The sequence below is a fragment of the Ictalurus furcatus genome, chromosome 5, assembly GCF_023375685.1.
Source record: "Ictalurus furcatus strain D&B chromosome 5, Billie_1.0, whole genome shotgun sequence".
Classification (NCBI taxonomy): Eukaryota; Metazoa; Chordata; class Actinopteri; order Siluriformes; family Ictaluridae; genus Ictalurus; species Ictalurus furcatus.
Genome location: NC_071259.1, coordinates 16,308,674 through 16,333,751, shown reverse-complemented (window position 1 = coordinate 16,333,751; position 25,078 = coordinate 16,308,674). Strand labels below are relative to the sequence as shown.

The window sequence follows — 25,078 nt, the reverse complement described above, 5'->3', positions numbered from 1 at the left end:
AAGGCTATAACATAACAAAATGTGGGAAATGTGAAGCACTGTGAATGCTTTCCGGATGCACTGTAATTGCCTTACTGATGTGATATTTATCCATGTGATGTTTTCCAGCAAATCTAGCAAATGAGCTATGCAGTTAAACTTAACTTGGAGGGCTGCACCTGGAAGTGCAAGTTGAGGCCCTGGTCGTGTCCTAATCCTTATCATTCCATCATTGTGACACATTTTTTTTTCCTCACCAGAATTCAAAGAATCCACTGCATATCCCGTTTTCAGGACTGGTTAAGTGTGTGAAAGACTCGGTCATTCCTAGTGTACATATACACATGCATTCTTCACATGCCCTGCTGTAAAGCTTCAGACAAAGCTCAAGGCTTAGTACTCGATACTCATGTAATGTAAGAGCGTGAAATAGATTTTTTTTTCTGAACGTAAAAAAACAACACTGCAGTAGTTATACAGGCAAAAACGCACAGGTTCCCACCTTCCCCTGAGGGCGAGAGAGAGATAGCGATAGAGGGGGTGGGGGAGGGGACGCTCTCTTTCTGTTTCAATTCAATTGAACGCTTTCTCAGGCAGATGTGTGTGGAAGAGCGAGAGGACACACCCAGTCAAACACCCAGTCAGACATGCCTGGTTGAGGCGAGTCCAGTGGCGGAGGGAGGGAATAAGAAGGGGGGCATATTGGCCAAACGCCAGCGAGTAAAATAAGAGGGCGTGACTGACGGAAAATCCTTTTTTAAAAAGTGAAAAAGTTTAAGCACATTCACACCTGACAGCTCGCGCACAGCCACTCTAGGAACAAGGACTGGAGGAAGAAGGTTAACGCTTCCGAATTAACTCGACAAGACAAAGTGAGAGGAAAACAGACCAAAGGGCAGAATGAGAGACTCGGCAAAAAAAGGAAGCGGAGAGCAGAGACAGATGGGTAAGAACAGCCTTGGAGTTTGTTTGACGGCCCTGTTTTCCATCTCTAACTTCCGTGCAAGACAACTAACATTTCCCCTTTTTTTCCTACTCCCCCACTCCCCCTCTTTGCTCATTCCTCCCCATTCCTGGACTTTTATACTGTTGAATGTAAAAGTGCTTCTGTGGGGAAACATTTGATTTAAAGCTGTTCAGAAATCTGTGCCTCTTTAATACCCAAAACTACCTTCTTTCTTTCTTTCTTTCTTTTTTTTCAAAAAAAAAAAAAGAGTAATATGAATAAAACAGACGGTGCACGGTTATTGAGCTTGGCTGCACTCTATATCCTCTCTGCTGGTTGGATCCCAAAGTTCCTGTTCTCGCGAATGAACAAGTCACACACTCCTGGGCTTTCCCTGCTTTAACACACCCACCTGGAACCAGTAAGCAAGTTTGAGACATGGAGTGGCAGTGGTGCTGTTGCATCATCTACTGATGAGCAGGACAGTGTTGTATTTGCAAGATATCTTATTTGTTCCTTGCTCATCATGAACGTCTACACAACAATATAACTAGTGGCCACATACTGGCTCTGTGGTTATTGCCTCAACTCTAGGGATGGCATTTTCTTATTTCTGCGAAACTCGTGTAGCCAACCCAACTAATCTCGACTAAGGGAGGACTTATTAATGATCTGATTAGTTAGCCCCCTTTTTTGACACTCAAAACAACAAAATGTGCAGGGGCCCTTCAGGACACAGGTTGTGACTCACTGCTGCTGAGAGATAATGGAAGTATAAACCACCTTGTTATAATTTATTAAGGATTTCTTGTTTGGGGGGGGTGAATCTACCACGGTCATAAACGTCCTTTCAACATGCCACTTTTACTACTACCTTAATGGAGATCATATTGGCATGGAGCCAAAATGCTTTACAAATTCAAGCGTGTAGCCTTGTTAGAAAACGTATTGAAGAGAAGGGCCTGTACTTCTGTATCCTGTGTATTTGAATGATTCTCCAGTTCTTGGACCAATTTCAACCTGACAATCCCTAGCCAATAATCACCAGAGAGTAATTTCTGCTCCACAACCAAGCTTAGATGCCCCGGGGGTCTTTGTGATCAAATGTGACGGTTTCTTCTTTCCTATAGGCAGATTTGCTAACAGGCAAGCTTACACAAAATCAAGCTGGGTCTTGTTTTATTTTTCTGAGAGATTTAAAATGAAGCTTAAAGCAGAACCATTAACACTGAGAGACTCGCATGCAGGGCAGTGCAATAAATTGTATTCTGGCTGTTTGCACACGGCTTGTTCACAGTAGTTTGCACCAGATGTCCTTTTTTTTCTCTTTTTTTTTTCTTTGTTGACATATATTTTTCGTTGGTTTCATACTGCTGTGATTTTGAAACACACCAAATTTTTTGCATATATGTGTTTTTGATAGTAATTGGCAAGGTTTGCTTTGATGGGCAATTGGTATTTGTTGTTTTACCTCTGCAGGTAATTAACCAATTAACTAATAATGTGCTAATATTACTAATGCATGCACTCATACGGGTATATTTAAAGCCATCCATCATCTGATGGAAAAGAGTTATATGCATTGATCTACATGTGCTCAAAAAATAAATACGTCCTCTTCTTCTTTGTTATATCTTATATTTTTGTCATTAATGCGACAATGCTGGCATGTCATAGCCTATGCATCCTTCTGTGCTGATTGGGCAGCAACAACTTCCACAACACATTCAAATGATATTAGAATGGAAAAATTTATGTTGAAAATAAAACTGACCTTACTGCTGTTATGAATGCTTTGATGTCCCTTTCACATCATTTTGGTGCAGACCATCATAAAACCATGTTTTCATCAGTGCACGTGAACCAGGGTTCACCTGGATGAGGACTAGGTCACATCAGAAAGGTTGCCTGCTACACTTGCTTGTACAGTAGACAGAGAGGCCAGTCGTGGACCTGTGCGTCCTGTCCCAGTGGGGTTTCTGGATTTGCCAGTGAGAGCCACAGTTAACAAGAAGTTGATATGGCACACCACTTCTGGGTGCAGATGCCACTTTGCGTCTGGTATATGCACTGACATGACAGTTTGTTCACTGCAACATTGTGAAGTCCCAGTAGGTGAGTTACTGTTAGTGAGGCTAACCAAATGTGTTACCCACCTGAGGAGCTGTCGTGCAAGGCAGAGGGAGCTATCCGACCTTGTGTTGCCTTAGTGCTTGATATATATGATTGCCATTACATTGACCACAGAGCCCAACGTCTCCAAACAGTTAAAAGAAATTTGAGGACTTGATACTGTCCAGCTATTTGATGTTCTGATTTTACACCCCACACAGCCCCTGTGTCCCTGTGACATCCCAGCTGGTGAGGGAGGCGTCTGTTGTAACTATCTCTCTCCAGTGGGGCACCTCTCAAAAGCGGCCCCCTGTCATGAGAAAAGCTGTGCTTCTAGAGCATGTTACTCTCTTTGAGACAAAGGTGCATCTTTGTCTGTGGTATTTGAGGTCTAAACACAGTCTGATAACATACTTCTGATAGTTCTAGCAGACTCCAGGAAACTACCAATGCAGCTGCAGTCAGTGGTCCTAGCATCCTCAACAGGCTTGGTTACTGTGCAAAGTAACCTGCCTGAATTTGTGGGGTGAGCACAGTAATATCTCCCACATATTAGGGTGACAGCATAGCTAGCATTCTCAATGAATCAAGCTTCTTACTGGTGAATTGTGACCTGTTCAAGGGAAGATACAAGAAAGATGGAGGGAAACCCAACTTGTGTATGTGTTAGTGGTGAACAGGCATCATATAGCAAGGGCTATATGCTATATAAGTCTAGCTAGGCTAGCCGCCTGTATTAGGGCTGCAAGTTGCTACATGTGAAAAAACTAAGAGCTAAGGGAAGCTGCACCTAGAGAGGGATTGAGAGGTGAGTGCCGTACTTAACAACATAATAGGTTGTAGCTAACTCATGGACAAGTCAGGTGTGATGGATAAAAAGCTAGCAAGCTAACAAAAGAACACAGCTCAAGGTAGTAGCCACAGTGTTCTGAAATGACTCCAAAATGTATAATGCACTCACCACAGCTGTGAAGAAATTCTAGATGATAGGAGCCTATCACCAGTTTTGGAGGACAGTGTACCTGTAACTCTGACCATTATCACAAACTGTACTGCAGATAGCTACGAGGTGTATATGAGGTGGAAAGAAGAAACGGAAATTATGGCTGCATGACAATGATATTAATATAAAATATTACTTTATACAGTAAAAATATATTTTTTTAATTATCAAGCAAAAGCAAATTGAATATGGGCAAATTTAACAAATTTCTTATGAGATTATTTTAAATCAAATATTGGATTGTTCAGCCTGTTTTTAATAATTTAATAATCAGCTTAATATTTAATAAAGATATTGTTTATTAGTCATATATTTAGTTTATATCAATCTTAGAAATAATAGATACATTTGACTATATTCAAGATATTTTCACTTGCTAAGTCTTCGTTTTTTTCAGTACAGTCATCTGCTTTAAAGGTTTGTGTAATTTGTCTCGTGTAATTTTGATTGTATGTGATAGGTGGAAGCACATTTTAAGACTGAATTGACAAGACAAGGCTTATTTTCCTTGGATACAACTTTTCTGTTTTGATTATTCACATTTGTGTCATTGGATATGAGTCAGTTAGAAACTTCCACCTTGGCACCTCTCTGGATGAGGTCACAGTGATATGCACATGCACTATTAAGTGTGAATTCCAGCATGACCATTCTCATCACAGCTCCACTGCCACTTAGCAGATATGTATCTGATCTAGCGCCGATGGGTTGATTTCCAGTTGGGAAAGATTGTCTTTTAATGCTCACACAGGAATGAAAAAAAATAAATGAGACATTTGTGGAAATTATTGCAAATGTCCCACTTTTTAATATGAATATACGGTACCTTAAATGTGCCCAAATGTGACAAGTGTAGTCATGTCCGTTATTTCACTCTACAGATAATTCAGCCAATGGAAAACGATCTGGAGGATTGGGGAAGGAGGATGATGGCTCATATACTGTGAAGATCCAAGGGGCAGGAGTGGATGCTTTTGAGCTAACGGTGAGACTGTGTGTCAGAGAGATATCCTGAGACAAACAAGATATTTGTTATTGCCATCCCAGTAGTTTCATCCCATCAAGTAGTTGAATAAATACAGTGTTCATATATAATGTTCATATCCATTACACTTACTTAAATCACAGCTTAGACACTACTTATTACTCAAAATACACTATCTAAAACACTGTTTTGGGAAATTGTTGGCTGATCTTTGAAATATATTGAAATATGCAACTTGAGTCTCCCCCCCACGTTGATACTTGAACGTTGTAGTACTTTAATGGTCTTCTAATAGTATAAATTAGTACAGTACATTCTACAGTACTTTTCAATGCTTTCTGTGAAAATTTATTTATTGGAAGTGTATTAGAGATCAGTAATCTTGTTTGAGAAACGCATTTAAAAAAAAAAGGTAAAAGAATTAACTGCAGAAAGAAAAACAGGTCCTTTTGAAATTTTGGACACTACTATGTGATTGTCTGTGCAGGTTCCTGGGTTCTGTCTGGTCCAGGATGCAATAATAACAATTCTTAATAGAGAAGAAGTGGCTCCTCGAACATCCCTTGCTCTCTCTTTGTCTGGTGCAAGCCTAGACCCCTTTGCTGAGCTCCAGAGTGTCAAAGGCTTCAAAAAAGGAGTTACACTCAGATTAATAGAAGGCAAGTAGTCAATTCCATCAGCATGGCCCATGATGGATTATTTTTCTTTTGTGAATCATTTTCAGTAAAATTGGCCATTGCTTTCATTTGAAAGGCAGTGCATATAAACTCGCTGCAACAATTGCCTGTGATACAGGCTCAGATGATCTTGCATACACCTGCAAAACACAGTGTGTTCAGAATTAGCACTCTCACTAATGCTGAAACAGTGTTCTCATCATGTGGCATCAGCACAATGCATAAAATCATGCAGATACAGGTCAAGAGCTTCACTTAATATTCACATCAACCATCAGAACGAAGAAAAAGTATGATCTCTGCGACTTTAACAGAGGTTGGCAAGTGGCAAGGTAGTTTGTGCAAGATGGGCTGGTTTGAGTATTTCATGAGCTGCTGATTTCCTGGGAATTTCACACACAGTAGCCTCTAGAGTTTACAGAGAATGGTGAGGCGGGGGGAAGCAAAAAATATCTGTTGTGCAGAGGGCCTGAAACACCTTGTTGATGAAAGAGATCAGAGGAGAATGACCAGACCGTTTTGAGCTGACAGTAACTCAAATAATCACTCTTTACAACCGTGGTGAGCAGAAAAGCATCTCAGAATGCACAACACATCAGTTACACATGACAGTTGTAAAGAGTGACTATAAGTTATTTTATTTTATATAGCTCAAATCAATCTGGCCATTTTCCTCTGGCCTCTCATCAACAAGGTGTGTCCACCCACAGAACTGTCGCGCAATGCTTTTATTTTTTCATACCATCCTGTGTAATCTCTAGAGACTTGTGTGTGTGAAATTCCCAGGAGATTAGCAGTTTCTGAAATATTCAAATCAGGCCATCTGATACCAACAACCATGCCACTAGGGCTGCAAGAACTAATCGATTAAAATCAATAGTAATCAATAATTAAAATAATCGACAACGAATTTCATTATGAATTAGATGGGTCAGTGACGTCGCTTCACAATGGTGAAACATTTCCGTGAATAAAACACATCTGAAAAACAGCAGATGTGACGGAGTCAGCTGCTGCTGTGGGAAAAGTGCACGATCCAGGTAGTCCAAAACATGAGAACGTTTTGTATTAAGCTCTTCAAACAAACTCGTAAATGTATTAACGTGGCTTGTCGTGTTCGATGCCGCAACAGATGTGTGTGCTGTTTAATGTGTTCCAGACATGTTTTCTTCAGTGCAGAAATGACATTTTTATATCTATATAATATATAAAATGACCTTTATATCTGTAAACGTTAGAAATTCATGCCAGTATTTCCATTTTACATAAAGACTCGTCCTGACAGCAAGTGAGTCTCCATTAAACTTCACTGAATGAGCGTGAGTCCACACATGTGCGTCAATCAAAAAATAATAACTCTGATTAAAATATTCATTTTGATTAAATATGTTGTTTGATGATATATATATATATATATATATATAAACAAAAGTAATTCTTTTTATTTTTTTTATTTTTATGAGAGCAGTAACTGTAATGGGATTGTAACATGTAATTGTATATAAATGTAAAGATGCGTCATACATTTACAGAATAAAAGAACATGTTACTGTGTTCAGATGAGTGAATGTGTTACTGCAGAACATTTAACCTCTTACCAGTTAACACTTAGTTTATGCTTTTGTTTTTCTTTTTTCATTATTTTATTTATTTTTTAAAGCATTTTTAATATAGTGATTTAACTTATGCTTTAAAGCTTGTGGACAATCAGTTGTTTTTTTTGTTTTCAAAATGTAATGTTAACCCACATAGAATCCACATTTAATCCAAATTAACCAAAGAAATAATCGTCAGATTAATTGATTATAAAAATAATCGTTAGTTGCAGCCCTACATGCCTCTATCAATGCCACAGAGATCACACATTTTCTTCATTCTGATGTTTGATGTGAACATTAAGTGTATCTTACCTGTATCCGCATGATTTTTTGCATTGTGCTGCTCCCACATGATTGGTTGATTTAGATAACTGCATGATGTGCAGGTGTACAGGTGTTTCTAATAAAGTGGATGGCGAGTGTACATCACGCATTGTCACACTTTGATAAGTGTGACAATCTCCGTGCTGTTTACTCATTTGAATGAGTATTTGAAATCAAGCTTTTCACTTAAAGTATGATGACCGTAATCTAATCCCACAATCAATGATCTACTTACATGAAAGAAAAAGCAAATTTGACTCATAGTTGTCAAATGCAGTTCACAAATCATGTTTGGAGCCATGCGTGACTGTAGGGAAAGAACTGAATTTCAGTGAATAATAGCCACACCTACATTCATGTAACAGCAGTTATCATTATGGTGTCATTAAAGGGTGTGTAAATCTTACAACTTGATGGTGCCTGTCCTGACCTAACCTTTCACATCTGCTTTTCTGTGTGTATGTGTTCCAGAGCCCTACTCTCCCCGGTCGGCTCAAGCTCATCTGGCTCGTGTGCAGGAGCTGCTGAGTGCTCCTAGTCCCCAGGATGCCTTGAGAGAGGGCAGATCCCCCAGTATACTAAATGCACTCACACACACAGCCGGTAAGAGGAAAATGGGTTGTATTTTTCTACAGTAAATTCTTATAACCTTGATGTTCCCAGTGCATCTCCATACCTCCAGATGCATGCATGCAAGCTCTATGGAAATGAGCACATTGTTGCAAATTGATGCAATATGTACTGGATCTCCTGTTAACTACATACTGGTTTATCAAAATTAACTGTGCTGTAGTCCATTTAGCATTGTTAAATGTGTGTCTGTGTGTTTGTGTTTCAGATGTCCCTTCTATTAGTCACTCATCAAAGGGAAAGAGAGCGAACAATAAGACTGATCAGACAAGCGAAACTCCTTTACCTCCTGATTACATCCTACCTGGGGCTACAGAACGCCCCCCTCTGGCCACCTTATTGCCCAGTAGCACATACCCTGAGGTACATGGAGCGCACACACGCATGCACACACCAAATCTCGTGTGTGTGTGTGTATAATATATATATCTCTATCTCTCTCACAGATGTATTCCAGCAGCAAAAATGAAACCTATGTAGTTTGTACACTCTTACACACTAGGTTTGAGTTAAAGTGAATGTATATTGCACAGATGACAATGATATTGATGCCCTTCATGATAGGTTCCCAATTGCCTGCTGGATCTGTCACTTAGCTCTTGGAACCCCCCACCTGGCTCCAGGAAACTGCAGGGTGACTATCTGTACATTAGCGTCCAAACACTGGAGGGAAAGCACTATGACATTACATCATCTCCTCGAGGGTTCTACCAGAACAGGTGAGGGCAGGGTTAACCCTAACTTCACCCTAGTCAGCTACACTCCTTCTCACTGTTTGTCTATTTTATTTCAGGTCGACTGTGAATGTTTTTGACCCACGTCCTGCCTCGTCCACTCCAGTGTGTCATTGCCTGACTGACCTTCTGTCTCAACTCAGTCCACAGTTTAAGCATAACTTCAGTACACTCCGACACAGGTAATCCATAAATGTACAAAACTCTTAGTATGCTCATTACTTGGCTATAGATGTCCCTTTGACCATCTGTATGATTATATTATACCAGTTCAAATGTAGGATTTATTTAAAACACTTAATACACCTACAGACCTGCCAAAGTACAGTGTTATCATGCAAAAATGTCACCCCCCCAACCCCCCCCCCGGATAAATGGAGAATGTTTTGATTTCATTAATATGAAATAAAATAAACCTATCACTATTAGTTTGACTTGGCTGACAGTAGACAAGTATGCAGCTAACATCAGCTAGCTATCTAATTCGGTCAGGATTGTGGGCCTCCTTGGCCTCCTTCCACATGAATGCCAGGACCCAAGGTTTCCTAGCAGAAAGAGCATCACACTGCCTCCGCCATCTTGTCTTCTTCCCATAATGCATCCTGGTGCCATCTCTTACCCAGGTAAGCTGGCCGTCCACATGATGTATAAAAAAAACCTGATTAATCAGACCAGGCCACCTCCTTCCATTGCTTCATGGTCCACTTCTGATGCCACACAGTTCTGGCTGTGGACAGAGGTCAGCATGGGCAATCTGACTGGTCTGTAGCAAGCTGTCACTGTGTGACACTTTTCTATCATAACCAGCATTAATGTTTTCAGCTATTCATGCTACAGTAGCTCTTCTGTGGGATCAGATCAGACAGGCTAGCCTTTGCTCCCCTCGTGCATCACTGAGCCTTGGGTGCCCAAGACCCTGTCACCAGTTCACCAGCTGTCCTTCAATGGACCACTTTTAGCAGGTACTACCCACTGTATACCAGGAACACCCCATAAGACTTATAATTTTGTAAATGTTGTGACCCAGTCTTCTACTCCTCTCAATTTGTCCCTTGTCAGTGTCACTCAGATCCTTATGCTTGCCCTTTTTTCCTGCTTCCAACACGCAACTTGAAGAACTGACTGTTCACTTGCTGCCTTATTTATCCCAGCCTTGACAGGTGCCATTGTAATGAGATAACTCTGCATTGCAAAAAGACTTATGACTGCGGAAGTCTATCTTGGACTTCTTGGCTTGGTTTTTGGTCGGACATGCACTGTGAATTGTGGAAACTTGTACACACTGGTGTGTGCCTTTTTTTTAAATCATGTCTAATCAATTGAATTTGCCACAGGTGGACTCCAGTCAAGGTTTAAAGACATCTCAAGATAAACAAACAGGATGCTCCCAGAGCTTAATTTGGAGTACCTAAGACCAGGGTCTGAATAATTTATCTAAACGAGACATTTGATTTTTAATAAACTTGCAACAATTTTCTAAAAACATGTTTTGGTTTGCCAGAATAAATTATTGCAGATTAATGGCAAAAAAAATGAAATGTATTTTAAATTACAATAAAATAAAATTAAACAGTGAAGGGGTCTGATTCCAAACTCACTATATCCCAAAGTAATTTTGTAAATGTTTTTCCTTATTCCTTTTTCTTGAAAAATTGTTGCATTGTGTTGTTTCCAAAGCAGAACTGAAAAACGGTGAATGAGATTAAATGTGTATGTGTATCTTTCTACCTTAGGCCTACTCTGTCGACAGAAGAGTTTATGTCCACCCCTTACCGTACTATGAGCTGGTTGGGAGGTTCGGCTCTCTATTCTCACAAAACCAATAGCTGTAGACTTGGTTTGGAGCAGGGCTTTAACACTCAGGTATTTGCCCTTCAATCTGTCTCTTTTCCCCAATTATTTCCAAAATGCATGTCTGTTCTATCCATCAGATCCAATCATCTATACATTGTTGCTCGCTGTGTGTGTACAGGCTCCAGACTGGAATGAGGAAATGCAGACGGCTAGAGATCTACCACAGACCACCTTAGAAGAGAGACTCCAAAGAGAAAAAGCCTTACTACAGGTCTACACCCTTTAAAAGCCAATGAGTTCATACAATCAGTTCCTTTAAATCAGCACACATTTACATATACTATACTCAACCTACCTGTCTAACACCTTGGCCCTTTTTTAAAAAAATTTTTAAATTTTTTTTATCCCTACAGGTCAATAGTGCCTTTGCATGGGCTGTGGCCCAGGCTGCTGAAAGAGTGATTGATGGCTTTGTTGATCCGATTAATGGCTCTAATGAAGCCCCAGCTTTCCTGTGGGGTGGCCTGTTTATGAACATTGGTGGACCTGGAGAAGATTGGTTGGGTGGCGAACGTGGTCGAAGGGCAGCACAGAGACTTGAACTACAAGCCATACAGGCCTACAGTGATTTAGATGGAGACCTACAAGCGCTTCACACTCTCCCTACTGCTCTAACCGACTACCGAGGCCTTCGTCTTTGTGCCCAAGGTCTGGCACCCGGCCTTCAGTCTCAGGATCAGTCTGGGGTCTCTACTGGCCTCCTGTATAGCCTCAATACTGGGCCTTTAGAGAACCCAGCACGAAGGAAGCTCTTGCAGCTGCTAGCTCAGTCAGCCAAGGCCCTTGGCCTGCAGAGGAATGCAGTAGTGGGCCCCACTGGCTATCAGGTGGCGCTGTTCACCTCCATGGATGCTCAGGGACTGTTGGGAGCAGATGGCCGTTATTACATACTTGATGTTTTCCGTACAGCCCCTGCTGATGCCAACTTCTACGTGGCAGAAGGTGAAGAAGAGGTGAAAGACTGCAGCCTTCCCAGGCGTTTCCCTCATGGACTGTGCCGTCTACGGCCAGAGCTAGTCAAGGCTTTCGTGCAGCACAAGTAAGCATCGATGAGTCTTTATTGGTCACAGCACAGTGAAATACTTTTCTTCGCATACCCCAGCATGCCAGGAAGTTGGGGTCAGAGCGCAGGGTCAGCCATGATACAGTGCCCCTGGAGCAGAGATGGTTAAGGGCCTTGCTTAAGGGCCCAACGGTGGCAGCTTGGCAGCGCTGGGGCTTGAACCCTTGACCTTCCGATCAGTAACCCATTGATATTGTGTTTGTGTTAGGTGTATGTACAATAACATATTTTATGGATTTTGTTGTTCCATCTTATGGGTTTGTCATAAATTATGTTAGTCTATGTGGTCTATTATCATTATTATGCTTATTTTCTCTTGTTACTTCAGGCATACTGAGTTTACAAAGCTTGTGAGAGAAAAGATGGAGGAGAGCGGCGGCATGGAGGATTGTGTAAAATCGGGTAAGAATGCAAAATTGGGTTTAAAATTCGTGGTACAGTAAATGGAGACGACGACGACGACTACTACTACTATTAATAATAATAATAATAATAATAATAGTAATAAAAGTAATATCTCAGTCTTTGCATCTTATTCAGTTCAGACATGGGTATGCATTGAATAAGATTGTAAATAACAGGTGATTCTCGAGGCACAGAAGCAGTGAGAGAAGCCTGCAAAGATGTCGGCTCTATCAGTGACATCATCTTTGAGATGCGCTTTAACCCTAATGTCTTCTCTCCAGGCAAGTACATCATTCCACAACAAAACCACCTTCTTGCACATAAAATAGGCTACCAAACATTAAAATATCTCTTTTCTGTCTCTGCAGGTGTGCAGTTTCCCAAATCAGAGCGTGCTGCTGTGGAATTACAGGAGAGATTACTAAGAGAAGCTGCTGCTTTCATTGTCAATGATCAGATACCAGCATTTGTTAGTGTCATGATGTTCATTTTTTTTGATGTTCAGGTTTTTGTTTTTAAACCTTTTTATAAATTGCTCATCTGTAGTGTGGCTGCAGGTTTTCATTCTAATGATGCATGAGCCCTTTCCAGACACATGCTCTGCAGTTTGTATGTTGTATTGATCTGCGCTCATTCTTGAATATTAATACCATTGTGTGGGCTGATTGGTAGATGGATGACTGTCTACACTGCAATGAGATGCCCATAGATGGAGCTACACTACGACAAGCCCTACATAAGAAAGGCATAAATCTCCGTTATTTGGGTCACTTGATATCCTCCATCAATCAGTCGGATCACAAGGAGCAACTGAGGCACATCACTGTAAGAAACTGTCAGTGCTCATAAATTTAACAAAACAAACAAACCCAAAAAAACAAAATCTTAGTTTGGTAGAATAAATATTTACTGCATTACATTGCCTTATATTGCATCTTCATTAATTTTTTGCTCCTGTCTATTAGAGATTGGCTTATGGAGAGATTGTAGTACGCTGTGCTCGAAGGATCTTCAATGGCTACATACAGGTATTGCGTTGTTTCTTAATTGACACAAACACCACATATACATTTCAAAATAGAACATTGAAATGTATAACTTTTTGTCTTCTAATTTTTAAGGGAGTGGAGCTATCTAGCCTGTCAGCAGCTGCAAGTCACTTCTTCTGCTGCTTATTGGTGCCTCACTTTAGCCCTGCTTCAAACAGTGAGGAGTCTAAAAAACGCTCCAGGAGACGTGGTCATAAAGGTGGAGGAAGTGCTGATAATACTGCATGGAGCTTGCTCACTGGAAATGAACTATGGACCCACATATGCCAGGATGCTCTAGAGACCTATGGTCTTAAAGAGGGACTTGGGTGAGAGAGAACATTTTTTTTCATATTGCCGTTTTCTTATCTTATGCATTTTTATGTTGTCGTGTCCCCAGTACTCCTATGTAAACAAAGTCATGAAATGTTTGCAGATCAAATATTGACCAGCTGGTTGAGCAGTATGGGTTACAGAAGCTATCCTTATTACGAGAGATCTGCTTGAAGACTGGCATACAGGTACTACAGACATCCATTATGTGTAAATAAACTAGCCTTAGTATTACATATAAAGTCCCAAGTAATTACATGCCAATAAGCCAAAGTCAGTTCAAGACCTTGTTTTGGGCTTGAAACTACTAGTATTGTCCACTATCCTAATATCATATATATCACATTTACAACTATTTCAGTGCAAATACAATACATCAGTATGTCCCTGGTAAATCTCCACTGTATCTAAAAGACCCTTTGCATTACTTAAGTCTTTGATCATATTTGGTTTACATATGGTTAATGACCAAGTTAAAAAAAACCCCTGCAAGGTAGGTAGTTATAAGAAAGCCAGGTGTATTAAATTAATTAGATTAGATTAATTTACTAGTCGTGAGGTTTATATTAAGCTAGACAGCATTGTTAGGACATTTGTACAGTCAGATCTTGGCATTGTTGGTTATTTCCACAGATCTAGAAATTGCAGAAAATATGTTGTGGGGAAAAGCCAAGAAGCTTGTTACAAGGTTGCAAAAGCTAACAGTATTACTACATGCTTTATTACTCCACAAAATTTACAGGGTGTCCCAAAAGTCTCCATAGATGGGGTAATTGAACACTTTTTTAGCAAAATGTAACTTTATTTACAAAACATCCTCTACATCAGCGGTTCTTAGCCTGGGGGTTATGATTAAAACGATTGATTGACTAGATTCACGGAGAAGCCACTGACGGACTTTTGGATATCCGTGCACTCAGAATACTGAGAACTTGACTGGTTGACATGGCATTGAAAAACTCTTTTATGACCCGATCTAGGTCGGGCCGCCACGTGCACTACATCTACACTACATACACATCTCTCTACAGGGTTGGCGAGACCAGGATTGCGTTTGCTTTGTTTAAAAAATAATAATAAAAAAAATAATATATATATATATATACACACACACTCAACTTTTGAATATATAGTTGTTTAAACATCAGAAACCGACCAGGCCAAAATAATGAACAAAATGCCCTCTAACTGTACACAAAGAAACTAATTAACTATCCTGCAAGAAAAGAAAACAAAAATACACTTTCTTCCCTCACTCCCTAACTAACCCAAAACCAGGGGGAACAAAGAATCAACATAAATAGCGCTGACTTCCTACTAACCAGTATTACCAGTGTACTATTCACAAAGGTGACTATTAGTGTGTTAGTTAACAAAAATTTTATATATATATATACACACACACACACACACACACACACACACAAGTGTACCACTCAAAAGGTTAAGAACCACTGCTCTACATGATTGCCATTTCCTTGTAAACACAGTCATCTCTCCCAACTTTGGCTCCCAGTTTGGTGTGTGTGTGTGATGTGCTTGCCATGTTTCCTGTTAAAGTCCATCACAGCCTTGCGACAGCTTCTTGATCCAGCCATGAGAATGATTTCAATGCATTCTTAAAGGCTATTTGTAAAAAAATACAAGTATGAAAAATGTTTGAATACATTTTGTTAAAAGTATTAATTTCCCCTATGTATGGAAACTTTTGTGTGTGTATGGTCATGTGAAAAAATAAGTACACCCCATGGAAACGGTTAGCTTTTTTTGACACATTTGGACAAGCAAACGTTTGATAATTTTTTGAAACAGTGCCTATTAATAAAGTTGATATACTTGAACAAAAAACAGGGACAGTAGCTTTTTCAATAATTTATTCAACATAAATATCAATTGAGGTGATGTATTCTGTGAAAAAGTATGTACACCCTTGGCCTCAGAAGCTAGTACTGCCCCCTTCAGCAGAAATAACTTCTTGTAGTCGTTTTGCATAATTGTCCACCAGTCTCTGACATTGGCTTGCATTAATTTAGACCACTCCTCCATGCAATATTCTTTCAGTTGCAAGATGTTTGAGGGTTTTCTTGCATGTACTGCCCGTTTCAAATCCCCCCACATCATTTCAATGGGATTCAAATCCAGGCTTTGACTAGGCCATTCCATAAACCTCCATTTCTTCTTTTTGAGCCAGTCCTTGATGGATTTGTGAGTGTGCTTAGGATCATTATCCTGTTGAAAGGTCCACTTTCGGTTCAACTTTCGGATAGATGGCCTCACATTACCTTCAAGCACTCTTTTGATATTATGAAGAATTCATAGTTGAATCAATGAATGCAAGCTGTCCAGTCCCCGAGGCAGTGAAGCAACCCCAAAACGTAACATTTCCACCACCGTGCTTCACAGTTGGTATGAGGTGCTTTTCCTGAAAAGCTGTCTTTGGTCTGTGCCAAACATGTCTGCTGTTACTGTGGCCAAACAACTCTATCTTTGATTCATCTGTCCAGAGCACATGGTTCCAAAAGGCCTGATCTTTGCCTATATGCTCCTTGGCAAACTGTAGTCTTGCAAAGGTCAATATGTCAAAAATGGCAACAATTTCCATGGGCTGTGCTTCATTTTTCATGTGACTGTATATACTTAACAAGGAATAGTGCTAAGAAGAATCTGAAAGCTGCTTATTTGAACAACCAAGGGCATAATATTATGTGACAGCATTCAATGCTGCTATTCATTCTTCTTGTATGGTACATTTTGTGCACCATAGGTGCACCAAGGTTAGTGTGTCTATTTTGAAGATTTTACAACCAAATAGAATTTTGCACAGCTCTGCCATCACTGCAGGAACATACGATTTTTAAGCAGGCACATTTGCCTAGGGACCTGATCAGTGCCACTATAATATATGAAAAATATGGAAGATTTTATTATCATTATTAATGGTAATTGTAGTATTAACAATTAGAGAGGAAAAAAAAAAAGTCACAGACCTGAGTATCGCTAGCTTTTATTATTGTGTCAAACTATCTCTTAAGTCATGCAAATGGAAAGACAGGCTATATGATTACAGAAGTTCCATAGTGCTATCATGGCAGCACTAGTTTAGAATTGACAGTCTAAAGTTAATAATAATGTTTAATTGTATATTATTGTATTCTGTGCTCAAGGACATCTAGCAGCAGCTTAATGTCATGTTTTTGTATGTTTGTATCCCGTAGCTTCGGCTCAGAGATTATATCCTCAACAACCATAGCAAAGCCCCAATTTCTCCAGATGATGTGCTCAACTTTCTGCCTGTGGTCAAACATATCACCATGCCAGCAACTGATGCTATGCGGTCCTTTGGTGCAGCCCAAAACAGCCTTCAGAAAGGTTTGCATTTAACAATATTTTCTGTTTAGTGTAATATTAAAATTGTTATTGGTTATTAAAGGCAGTTCTTTGACAGGGTTGCTGGAGCAGGCATATGAGCAGTTGAAAGAAGCAGCATACCTGTTCGGCCGTGTTTGTGACAGTTTACATCCTGAGGCCTGCCACTGTCTCAGTTTACTGGCTAAAATGGCTTATGTTCAGGGCAACCCTGCTGAGGTAGACATTTGTGCTATATCACCAGTGTGTTTTCCAGCTTGAAGTAACGATAAAAATGACTTGCTTACCTATCTTACTTGCTTACATTTAATAATATTAATCTCATTTAAGGCTCGCAGTGTACAAATGAAGGTGGTAGTCATCAGTGAGAGGGTGCTGGGCTTTGACCACCCAAATACCATTCAACAATATGTAAGTTATATAATATATGGAAACACTCATTTGAAATGTATACAAAAAGCATTGTGCTGTATATGTGTATGCAATATGGAAAAGGTATGATTAGTCATAAAACAGCTTTTGTGCTGTCTCTAGGCTTTGTTGGCAGTGTATGTGTTTGCTGGAGGAGAGACTGCTTTGGCCTTGCGGTGTCTGTATAGAGCTAAATTGCTTATGCTAACAGTACATGGGGAGGATCATCCATATACGGCAGTACTGGATGTGAGTAAAGCACCCATTCCAATAGATAACCATTTACTTTATACCTTAACATCCCTGTCCATTAATCATGCGAGCATCACAGTTAAACCATATGACACAATCTCTCTTCCAGAGTTCTTTGGGCTTAATATTGCAGGGGGAACAGTCCCTGCAGTATCTACAGAACGCACTGAGACTCAATATTTCTTTCAGAGGTGCCATGGACCTTACGACTGCCCTAAAGTAAGATAAACTATGTTATCAAGCCAGAGCTAATAAATATGATTGGCATAAAGCTAAAACTAATAATTTAGGATTGGCAGTGACTCAGACTGTCAGGTTTAAGATTAAAATAAAAAATAAAAAATGTCTCTCTACAGTCACCACCTCTTGGCTCAGAGGATGTGTGTAGCAGGAGATTACAGAGGAGCCATGGCTCAAGAGAAGGAAGCGCACAACATCTTTGAGAAGCAGGTGAGATGTCATGGTTTTGTGCATTTTGGGCTCTCAAACTGGAAAACTTTGAACTGAGTAGAAGGAATTTTGTGGAACCCCTCCTAAAACACATTTTTGTTATGGCACAGCAAAACTGTGCATAAGAATTTAACATTACAGTATGACTTTATGGTGTTTGTTGTGTGTCTAGTGTGGTGACAATCACCCGCAGACTAAGTGCAGTTCGGACTTCTTGAATGCTGTCACCCAGCAAGCAGTGCGTGTGGAACGGTCCATACGACAGGGAGGGGCAGAGCTCACAGACTTGAGCACACCTGAGGTATGTATGAGATCGCAGAAAAATTCACTGACAATGTGCTGTTTGTCAGTTCTGTGTAATGATCTATTAACCATCTTTATTCAGAATCTGGTTCCCTCTCTCGAGACTACCCAGGAGCAGGTAGCTCTTGTAAATGGCATCCTGAAGACTTCATACAGGTAAGGCAGACTTCAAAGACTTGATGTGAATGGCTGTTACATAGCCCAGACTGGGCTGCTCTTAACTCATTGATACTATTTCAGCATGAGGCTGCTGGAATTCAAAGAGAAATTGAAACAGAGAAGAGCTTGTGAGGAAGTGGAGAATGCTAAAGCAAACTCCAGTGAAGTCAATGTTGTTGAGGAAGCTGCATCCAGTGAGAAGCAGAGTGAAGAGGTGATTGATGGAAATGCCAAGATTCAGCCAGAAAACACAGATACTCTGGAAGAAAGACCTGACCATTCCCAAATGAATGGGGAATTTGAGTCTCGCATACAAAATGGAGATTGTGCAACAACTGCACCTGATGAAGATGGTAAATCATCCATACTTTCAACAAAGAGTCAATCACAGTCAGAAGAGATCATTACAGCAACCAACACCGAACCAGCTTTAGCAAATGGAGAATGCAACGCTGTTGATGAAGTAATGCTTGTGGAGAAAGAGACCCCAAAGAATTGACATCTACATGGTCAGAGATTGCAAACAGACAGTCAGAGACAAAGACTGATAACTTTGTGGGGGAGGGACACACACACACACACGTTTTAAGCACACTTATTAGCTTTATTTTGGTTCTTTGACTCTCTGGATGATCTCCAGATCTTGGCAGTACTCATACTGGGGCTCTGAAGGCTCATCCCAGATTGATTTTGGGAGTTGATGAAGCTTGTGTAGAGGAAACCGGATTAGGGCGGTATCATTAAACACGTCTAGGAAACGCTGTGAGCAGGGCAGGCTTGTCTCCTCACACACATTTGTTACCTTAATCACAACATTGTTAAGGGCTGCAGCTTAAAAGGGCAAGCACAAACATGTCCCTACTGTCTAAGTATATTACACAACTGCAACAACTAATTTCATATCTCCACAACTTCACTCACGGTTTTTTCTTTATTATGGACATTTTATCACGATCCTGATGACATTTGCAAATAAACACCATTCTTTAAATGTGCTTCTTTTATTAAATGTATTAAGTTTACTAAGTGTTCAGCTGACTATATATGGTTTCCAAAATAAAGAACAGTTTAAACCTGTTTTTGTGTTGTAGTCCCTGTGGTACATGGGCATAGGAATCGGGGGGGGTTCCCTATCCCCCCCACTTTTTTCTAAGCTCAAATTTTAGTTTGCATTAGCTGCCTGTCTCTGAGGATTTCTTAGTTGGACAGTCTCCAAATTAATGAATTCTGCAACTTTTAGAAAAGTAATTCAATAAAACGAACTTGCGCTATAATAAGCGCAGAGGTCAGTCTCAAGTAGCTAGGGCTTGCTGAACCGTTTACCTGTTCCTAAGCTAGAAGAGAGCAAAGTGTCTGTCACTGCAAGGTAACAAGCAAAACCTGGTATGTATTTGAGAGCTGGCGTCTAATAAACAATGAAAGCAGAATGAATTCATTTGGAGATGACTAATATTGCGTGACCATCTGCGGGGAATAAAACCGCATGCAGATGCTCTTGAGCACGCTAACGTATAGATGAAAGATTTACCACTTTGTATTTGAGGTAGGATATTGTAGCCATTTCAGCCCATGTAATTGCTAATGATTGTTTGCTGGTTTTGATTGACAATTTTGTTGTCGAAATAATTAGTCTATGAAACAAATGTCATATGCACAAGATTGCAAGCACACCAAAATTTGTGTGTAGTCATTGCTACATATCCATGAACAATTTAATGGTAATGTTACTCAAAATATTTAAACACATGAGCATCCTATAATATTTTAAGAGGACAGAGGAGGATGAACAGCAGATTATAGGAGTAGAAAAGACTGAGGAGGACGAACTTGTAAGTTGTATGGAGAGCTACCAATTGGCCAGCTAGTTCACATCACACTGTGTTGGATATTTGGGACGGGGTGCCATAGTGTGAGCTATGAGTTGGAGACTATTTTCCGTCATGATTCTGGAAAACATCCCCTTGGTAAGGCAGTGAAGCTGCATCAAATACAACATATAATGACCATAAAATTAAATTAAACTTTTTAAGCCCCAGTTTCCAACCCCTTGTACAAAGTGGAGCATTTTGGATACAAATATACCTTTGTGCTTGTGCATCACTGTCATGCTTCTTCATGGTGTTTAATATAAAATGCCCCCCTGCCTTAGAGGACTTGGAGGTCGCACACTTTCTTCCTCAGTCACTTGATGATTACGCCTCTGATGGTGACTGAGGTCATGTTGGTAGTAAAAGGTAACACTGAAACAGTAAACTGAAGAAAGTCACTGACTCAGGGTCTCTGCTAAAGCTAGCGGCATCATATTACGTGCGTATGACGTCATGTGCCACCGACTAGAAACGTATACATCGACTTATACTACCGGTTAGTAAAAAAACCCACTAGTGTTCCATTTGAGACGATACTACCTTTCTAAAATTCATACACTAGACGGTTGAGTGCATAGTGTAAGTGTATAGTACGTCATCTGGGACACAACTTTAGTATTTACTCTCTGATGTGTGTTTTCAGAACAGAAGTAACGTAATGAGTAAACACACCCTGTGCAGACCAACCAATCAATAATGAAATTCATTGACAACGATTTTCATAATCGATTATCATCGATTAGTTGTTGCAGCTCTAATATACAGGTATATATAACTCAGAGCAGTACCTCCAACTCATACTCATAGAAACAGCAGTCCTCACAGGATGGCCCCACGTCTCAACATGTACTGTGGCTAGCTACATTAACTAGCATCTGTTCTTAATGATTATAGTAGCTAGTGTTTTAAATGAACAATTCTCTGTTTGGAGTAATACTAATGAATAACTTGAGCTTCATTCAGTGACATACATCAGAATTCCTATCTCCATATTTTGTCATTTTTATTATTTATTTTTTTCATAAATCAATGCTATTGGTCACCCTTTACGTCTGTCTGTGTTTTACGAAGATTTAAACAATGAAAAGTATTAAAAGAGCTTGTGACTAAATCTCCCTTCCCCAGTCTGAGTAGTCTCAACCTTCTGTCACTGCAAATACCCTCTTACAACCACACTAATTAGTACAATCGATTCCCAAAAGTCATTAGAAATGAGTGTTTAAGTGCTTTATTTATTTATAAAAAAATAATTATATATATTTTCTAGGGAGCATGCCCCCAAACCCCCTAGCATTTCACACCCCTGCAGTGGTATAATTTGTCCATCTACCCAAAACTTTTAAGGATACATCTGAAAGAAAACTGTAGTCTCTTTCAAGCTCCCTCTGAAGCATCCTAGAAAACATACAAATGATTAAAACAGTACATTTTGAGGCATTCAAATATAGTTTTTTAAGAATTTAACATTAAGAATCTCTTACTTCATGTCACTTTGAAGAATAAATCAGACCATACTAAACGTGTTTAAATATTGTCTCGTTACCATCTTTTCTTGTTTATGTGACTGATGTGTTTGCAATATGGTGTCAGTCTTAAAATAAGAAAATATTTGAGCTAATCTACAAAAAGTATCACTGTTCCAAGATGCTGGCGTTGTCTGCTGACTGGCTGCTAGTGTACAAAATGATTCATTTCTGGGCTTGCTATACATTCAATCTCTGAATTTGGCTGGTGGGTAAGTGCCACATACCTCTCCTGAATGCCAAGAAAACTGTTGCCAATAATGGTGACCTTTGGCAGGATCTGAGGACTCCAGTTTTTCCACAACAGATTGTTGTACAGAGCTTTTCCACAATGCATCAAGTAGAAGAGGGTGGGGTGGCATACTGCTCGCTTCCCTTCCTGACAAAAGAAACTTGCTTTAGAACAATGTGTCATAGTGTAAAGGGGCATACGTTTTTAAAAACAGACAAAGCTTATACTTGGTCCAAATTTTCACTGCACATTCAAAAACTAGACCTGGCCCAAATAGAAGCTAACGACACCTGGAGCTCTAGTCTAGTAATTACATCATTTTGGCAGGTAATGACATCTTCATATCACAGTGTTTAGACTATTGTTGAGCCGAACATGGAGGAGGAGTTGCTTGGAAAAATACTTTCTTCCTTTGTCCAACTGGCCTTTGGGCTAACCAACTTATATGGGTGACCAACACTTCGTAGTCCCTACTCAATGTGGCTCAAGGTCCCTTTCCAGAACCTTCAAACTAACTGTCCCTCAGTGGTGGAATGAACTTCCAACCTCAATCTGGACCACAGAATCTGTTACTATTTTCAAAAAACAGCTAAAGACCCACCTCTTCCGTGAGCACTTAACTAACCCCTAAAATGCCAACCCTACATTATTTAAAAATAAAAAAAAAATCCATTTACTCTGGCTCTTACACATCTACTCTGCGCACTTTGCTTCTGTAGAACTCAATTATAAATCTTGCATGATAGCACTACTTGTATTGTTCTCCGCTTGACATATCACTTTGCTTTTATTTCCTCATTTGTAAGTTGCTTTGAGTAAAAGCGTCGGCTAAATGAATAAATGTAATACAGTGCCTGCATCTCCTTAACGTTCCAGAGTCCCCCCCCCCCCTTTTAAAACAATAAAATCTCTTCTTAAAAGACAATTCTAGTCCAATCCTAAAGCAGTATTAGGTTTTGTCAGTAATCTTAAACAGGTACCACTGCAAAAGGCTATGTTGCTGGGTGTGTTATCATATACCTCATTTTCAATCAGCACAGCAAAGCCCAACTCTCTGAGGGTTTCACATTCTGACACTGTAAACACAGGGTCATACAGGCTACACCAGCCAACAGGAATCTGATAGACAGGAAATTAAGGTTTACCATTAGCTTTTCATTTCTATTTAAAATAAAAATTTAGTTTACAGAATTGATAGCAGACTCACCTGCAATGCCTCCAACAGCAGCAGCAACATGGCAAGCTGATATCTAGCAGACACACAGGAGGAGAAGTTGCCCAGGCCATAACATATACACTCCATAATGCAATCAGTTCCTTCCACTGTTTTATCTACAGTCTCAGCCAGGCAGCCAGACAAGATCTCTAAGACAAAACATGAGACAAGTGAGACAGGACAGAAGACATGTAACAATTTATTGATAATGTACAGAAGACATCAGACATTCGCTGACTGTCTCTTTGGGACTTGTATGAAATGTGTATGTGAAACTCAATCACCTTTCCATTCTGGCCAGAAGTCTTCACACTTCAGCTCATTGCTGCAAGAGCAAGAGAAGTAAATGTACACAGCCCAACATCTAAACCCTAAAAGTATGAGGATTCTGCCTACAGGCTGATGTCTTTTCAACAGCAGAGCTCAAAAGTTCTCATATATGAACGCTAGCTAGCTTTTGTCTTTAAGGTATTTTTGTACACCACAGGTAAAATGGTGGAAGTTAAGATATTAATGGGGGGGGGGGGGATCTGATGAGAAAATGTTATATAAAATTAAGCATCGAATAATGTGTATGCCCACCCTTTGTCCTCATAACTGCCACCAGTGCCTGCATATCCTCTGAGGAGCTTTATGATACGCCCGTCTTTTGTTTTTAACTTCTTGAAATTCTAAATAAGTTGTAAAATAGATGTAGAAGAAAGTATCCAGCACACTTTTCAGTTAGTCACTTTGCATTTCGTAAAATGTTGTTAAATGTTTATTAATTACAAATCTGAACCATAAATGTGTCAAATACAGTAGCATCCCTGCATTCATGTTATAGTGCCTGCTGTGTCTATGCGTCATTTAAAAGTGTCTTATCCATTTATTCTGCTAAGTTTCCTAATATACCGGAGCACATACAGTACATTCAATAAGGAAGAGTGCACCAGTCATGTCCTGTCATGCTCTCTCACTCACTCACTCTCTCACACACACACACACACACACACAGACAGAGCTTTATTTAAGGGAAGGTCAAAGAAAGGGTTTATAAACAAATCGCGTCAACGAATATACCTGGTGCACATAAGCTAACCGATCACTAACTGGAACTGAGCCTTTTACTGTTCTTTCTTTTCTTACATCGCCTCTGTTATTCTGCGTTTGTCCCGTTCACGGTCCACAGACTCGGGGGCTTGTGTCTTTTCCAACTGAGACAGTTTTCCTTTGCGGGCTCCTCCTCTGCCGCGCCGTACAGACTGCCACTCACTGCTGTCCGCCATTTCCGCCATTAACTCCATGCACTCATCGAGCGCGACTGTCCATCAACATTCTGTATTATTTTCTCCTGCGAGTCTGAACAACGTTATAAATCATGCTGCCAAAGCGCGTAGACTAATCGGTGTAGAAACCACATTCCATCTCCCATGCTTGCCTGGCTGTGGTGTTACATTTTAATCGTTCCGACCTACACTTTTTTTTTTAAATATAGTTCCTAGCTTCGACGTTTATATAACGTAAAGACTTCACACAAATAAATGCTATTATTGCACTCTGAGCTACAAATGAATGAGCTATAAATGAACAATTTTTTCCTCTTACGCACAGCGTCCACATGATTTTATGTGTAATTTTTTGCGCG

At 39.9% G+C, this 25,078-nt stretch overlaps 2 protein-coding genes across 2 annotated transcripts; one reads left to right on the top strand and one right to left on the bottom strand.

Moving 5' to 3' along the window:
- Positions 1 to 543: 543 nt before the first annotated feature.
- si:ch211-166a6.5 (clustered mitochondria protein homolog) lies at positions 544 to 19,689 on the top strand. The gene is made up of 26 exons (XM_053624879.1): positions 544 to 925; positions 4,922 to 5,025; positions 5,513 to 5,684; positions 8,096 to 8,227; positions 8,463 to 8,617; positions 8,819 to 8,973; positions 9,048 to 9,170; positions 10,722 to 10,851; positions 10,961 to 11,053; positions 11,196 to 11,881; positions 12,234 to 12,307; positions 12,487 to 12,591; positions 12,679 to 12,779; positions 12,983 to 13,135; positions 13,276 to 13,338; positions 13,432 to 13,667; positions 13,775 to 13,859; positions 16,887 to 17,040; positions 17,117 to 17,256; positions 17,368 to 17,448; positions 17,572 to 17,697; positions 17,810 to 17,919; positions 18,057 to 18,150; positions 18,323 to 18,451; positions 18,536 to 18,609; positions 18,694 to 19,689. The coding sequence occupies exons 1-26, from the start codon at positions 880 to 882 to the stop codon at positions 19,109 to 19,111; spliced, it is 3,939 nt and encodes a 1,312-aa protein (XP_053480854.1). The 5' UTR covers positions 544 to 879; the 3' UTR covers positions 19,112 to 19,689.
- srrd (SRR1 domain containing) lies at positions 19,217 to 24,961 on the bottom strand. Its single transcript, XM_053624891.1, has 7 exons — positions 24,580 to 24,961; positions 23,736 to 23,776; positions 23,443 to 23,600; positions 23,256 to 23,354; positions 22,231 to 22,382; positions 21,830 to 21,875; positions 19,217 to 19,414 (listed from the first exon to the last, which is right to left on the bottom strand). Exons 1-7 carry the CDS (start codon positions 24,735 to 24,737, stop codon positions 19,217 to 19,219), a joined length of 852 nt encoding a protein of 283 aa, XP_053480866.1. The 5' UTR covers positions 24,738 to 24,961.
- Positions 24,962 to 25,078: the final 117 nt, after the last annotated feature.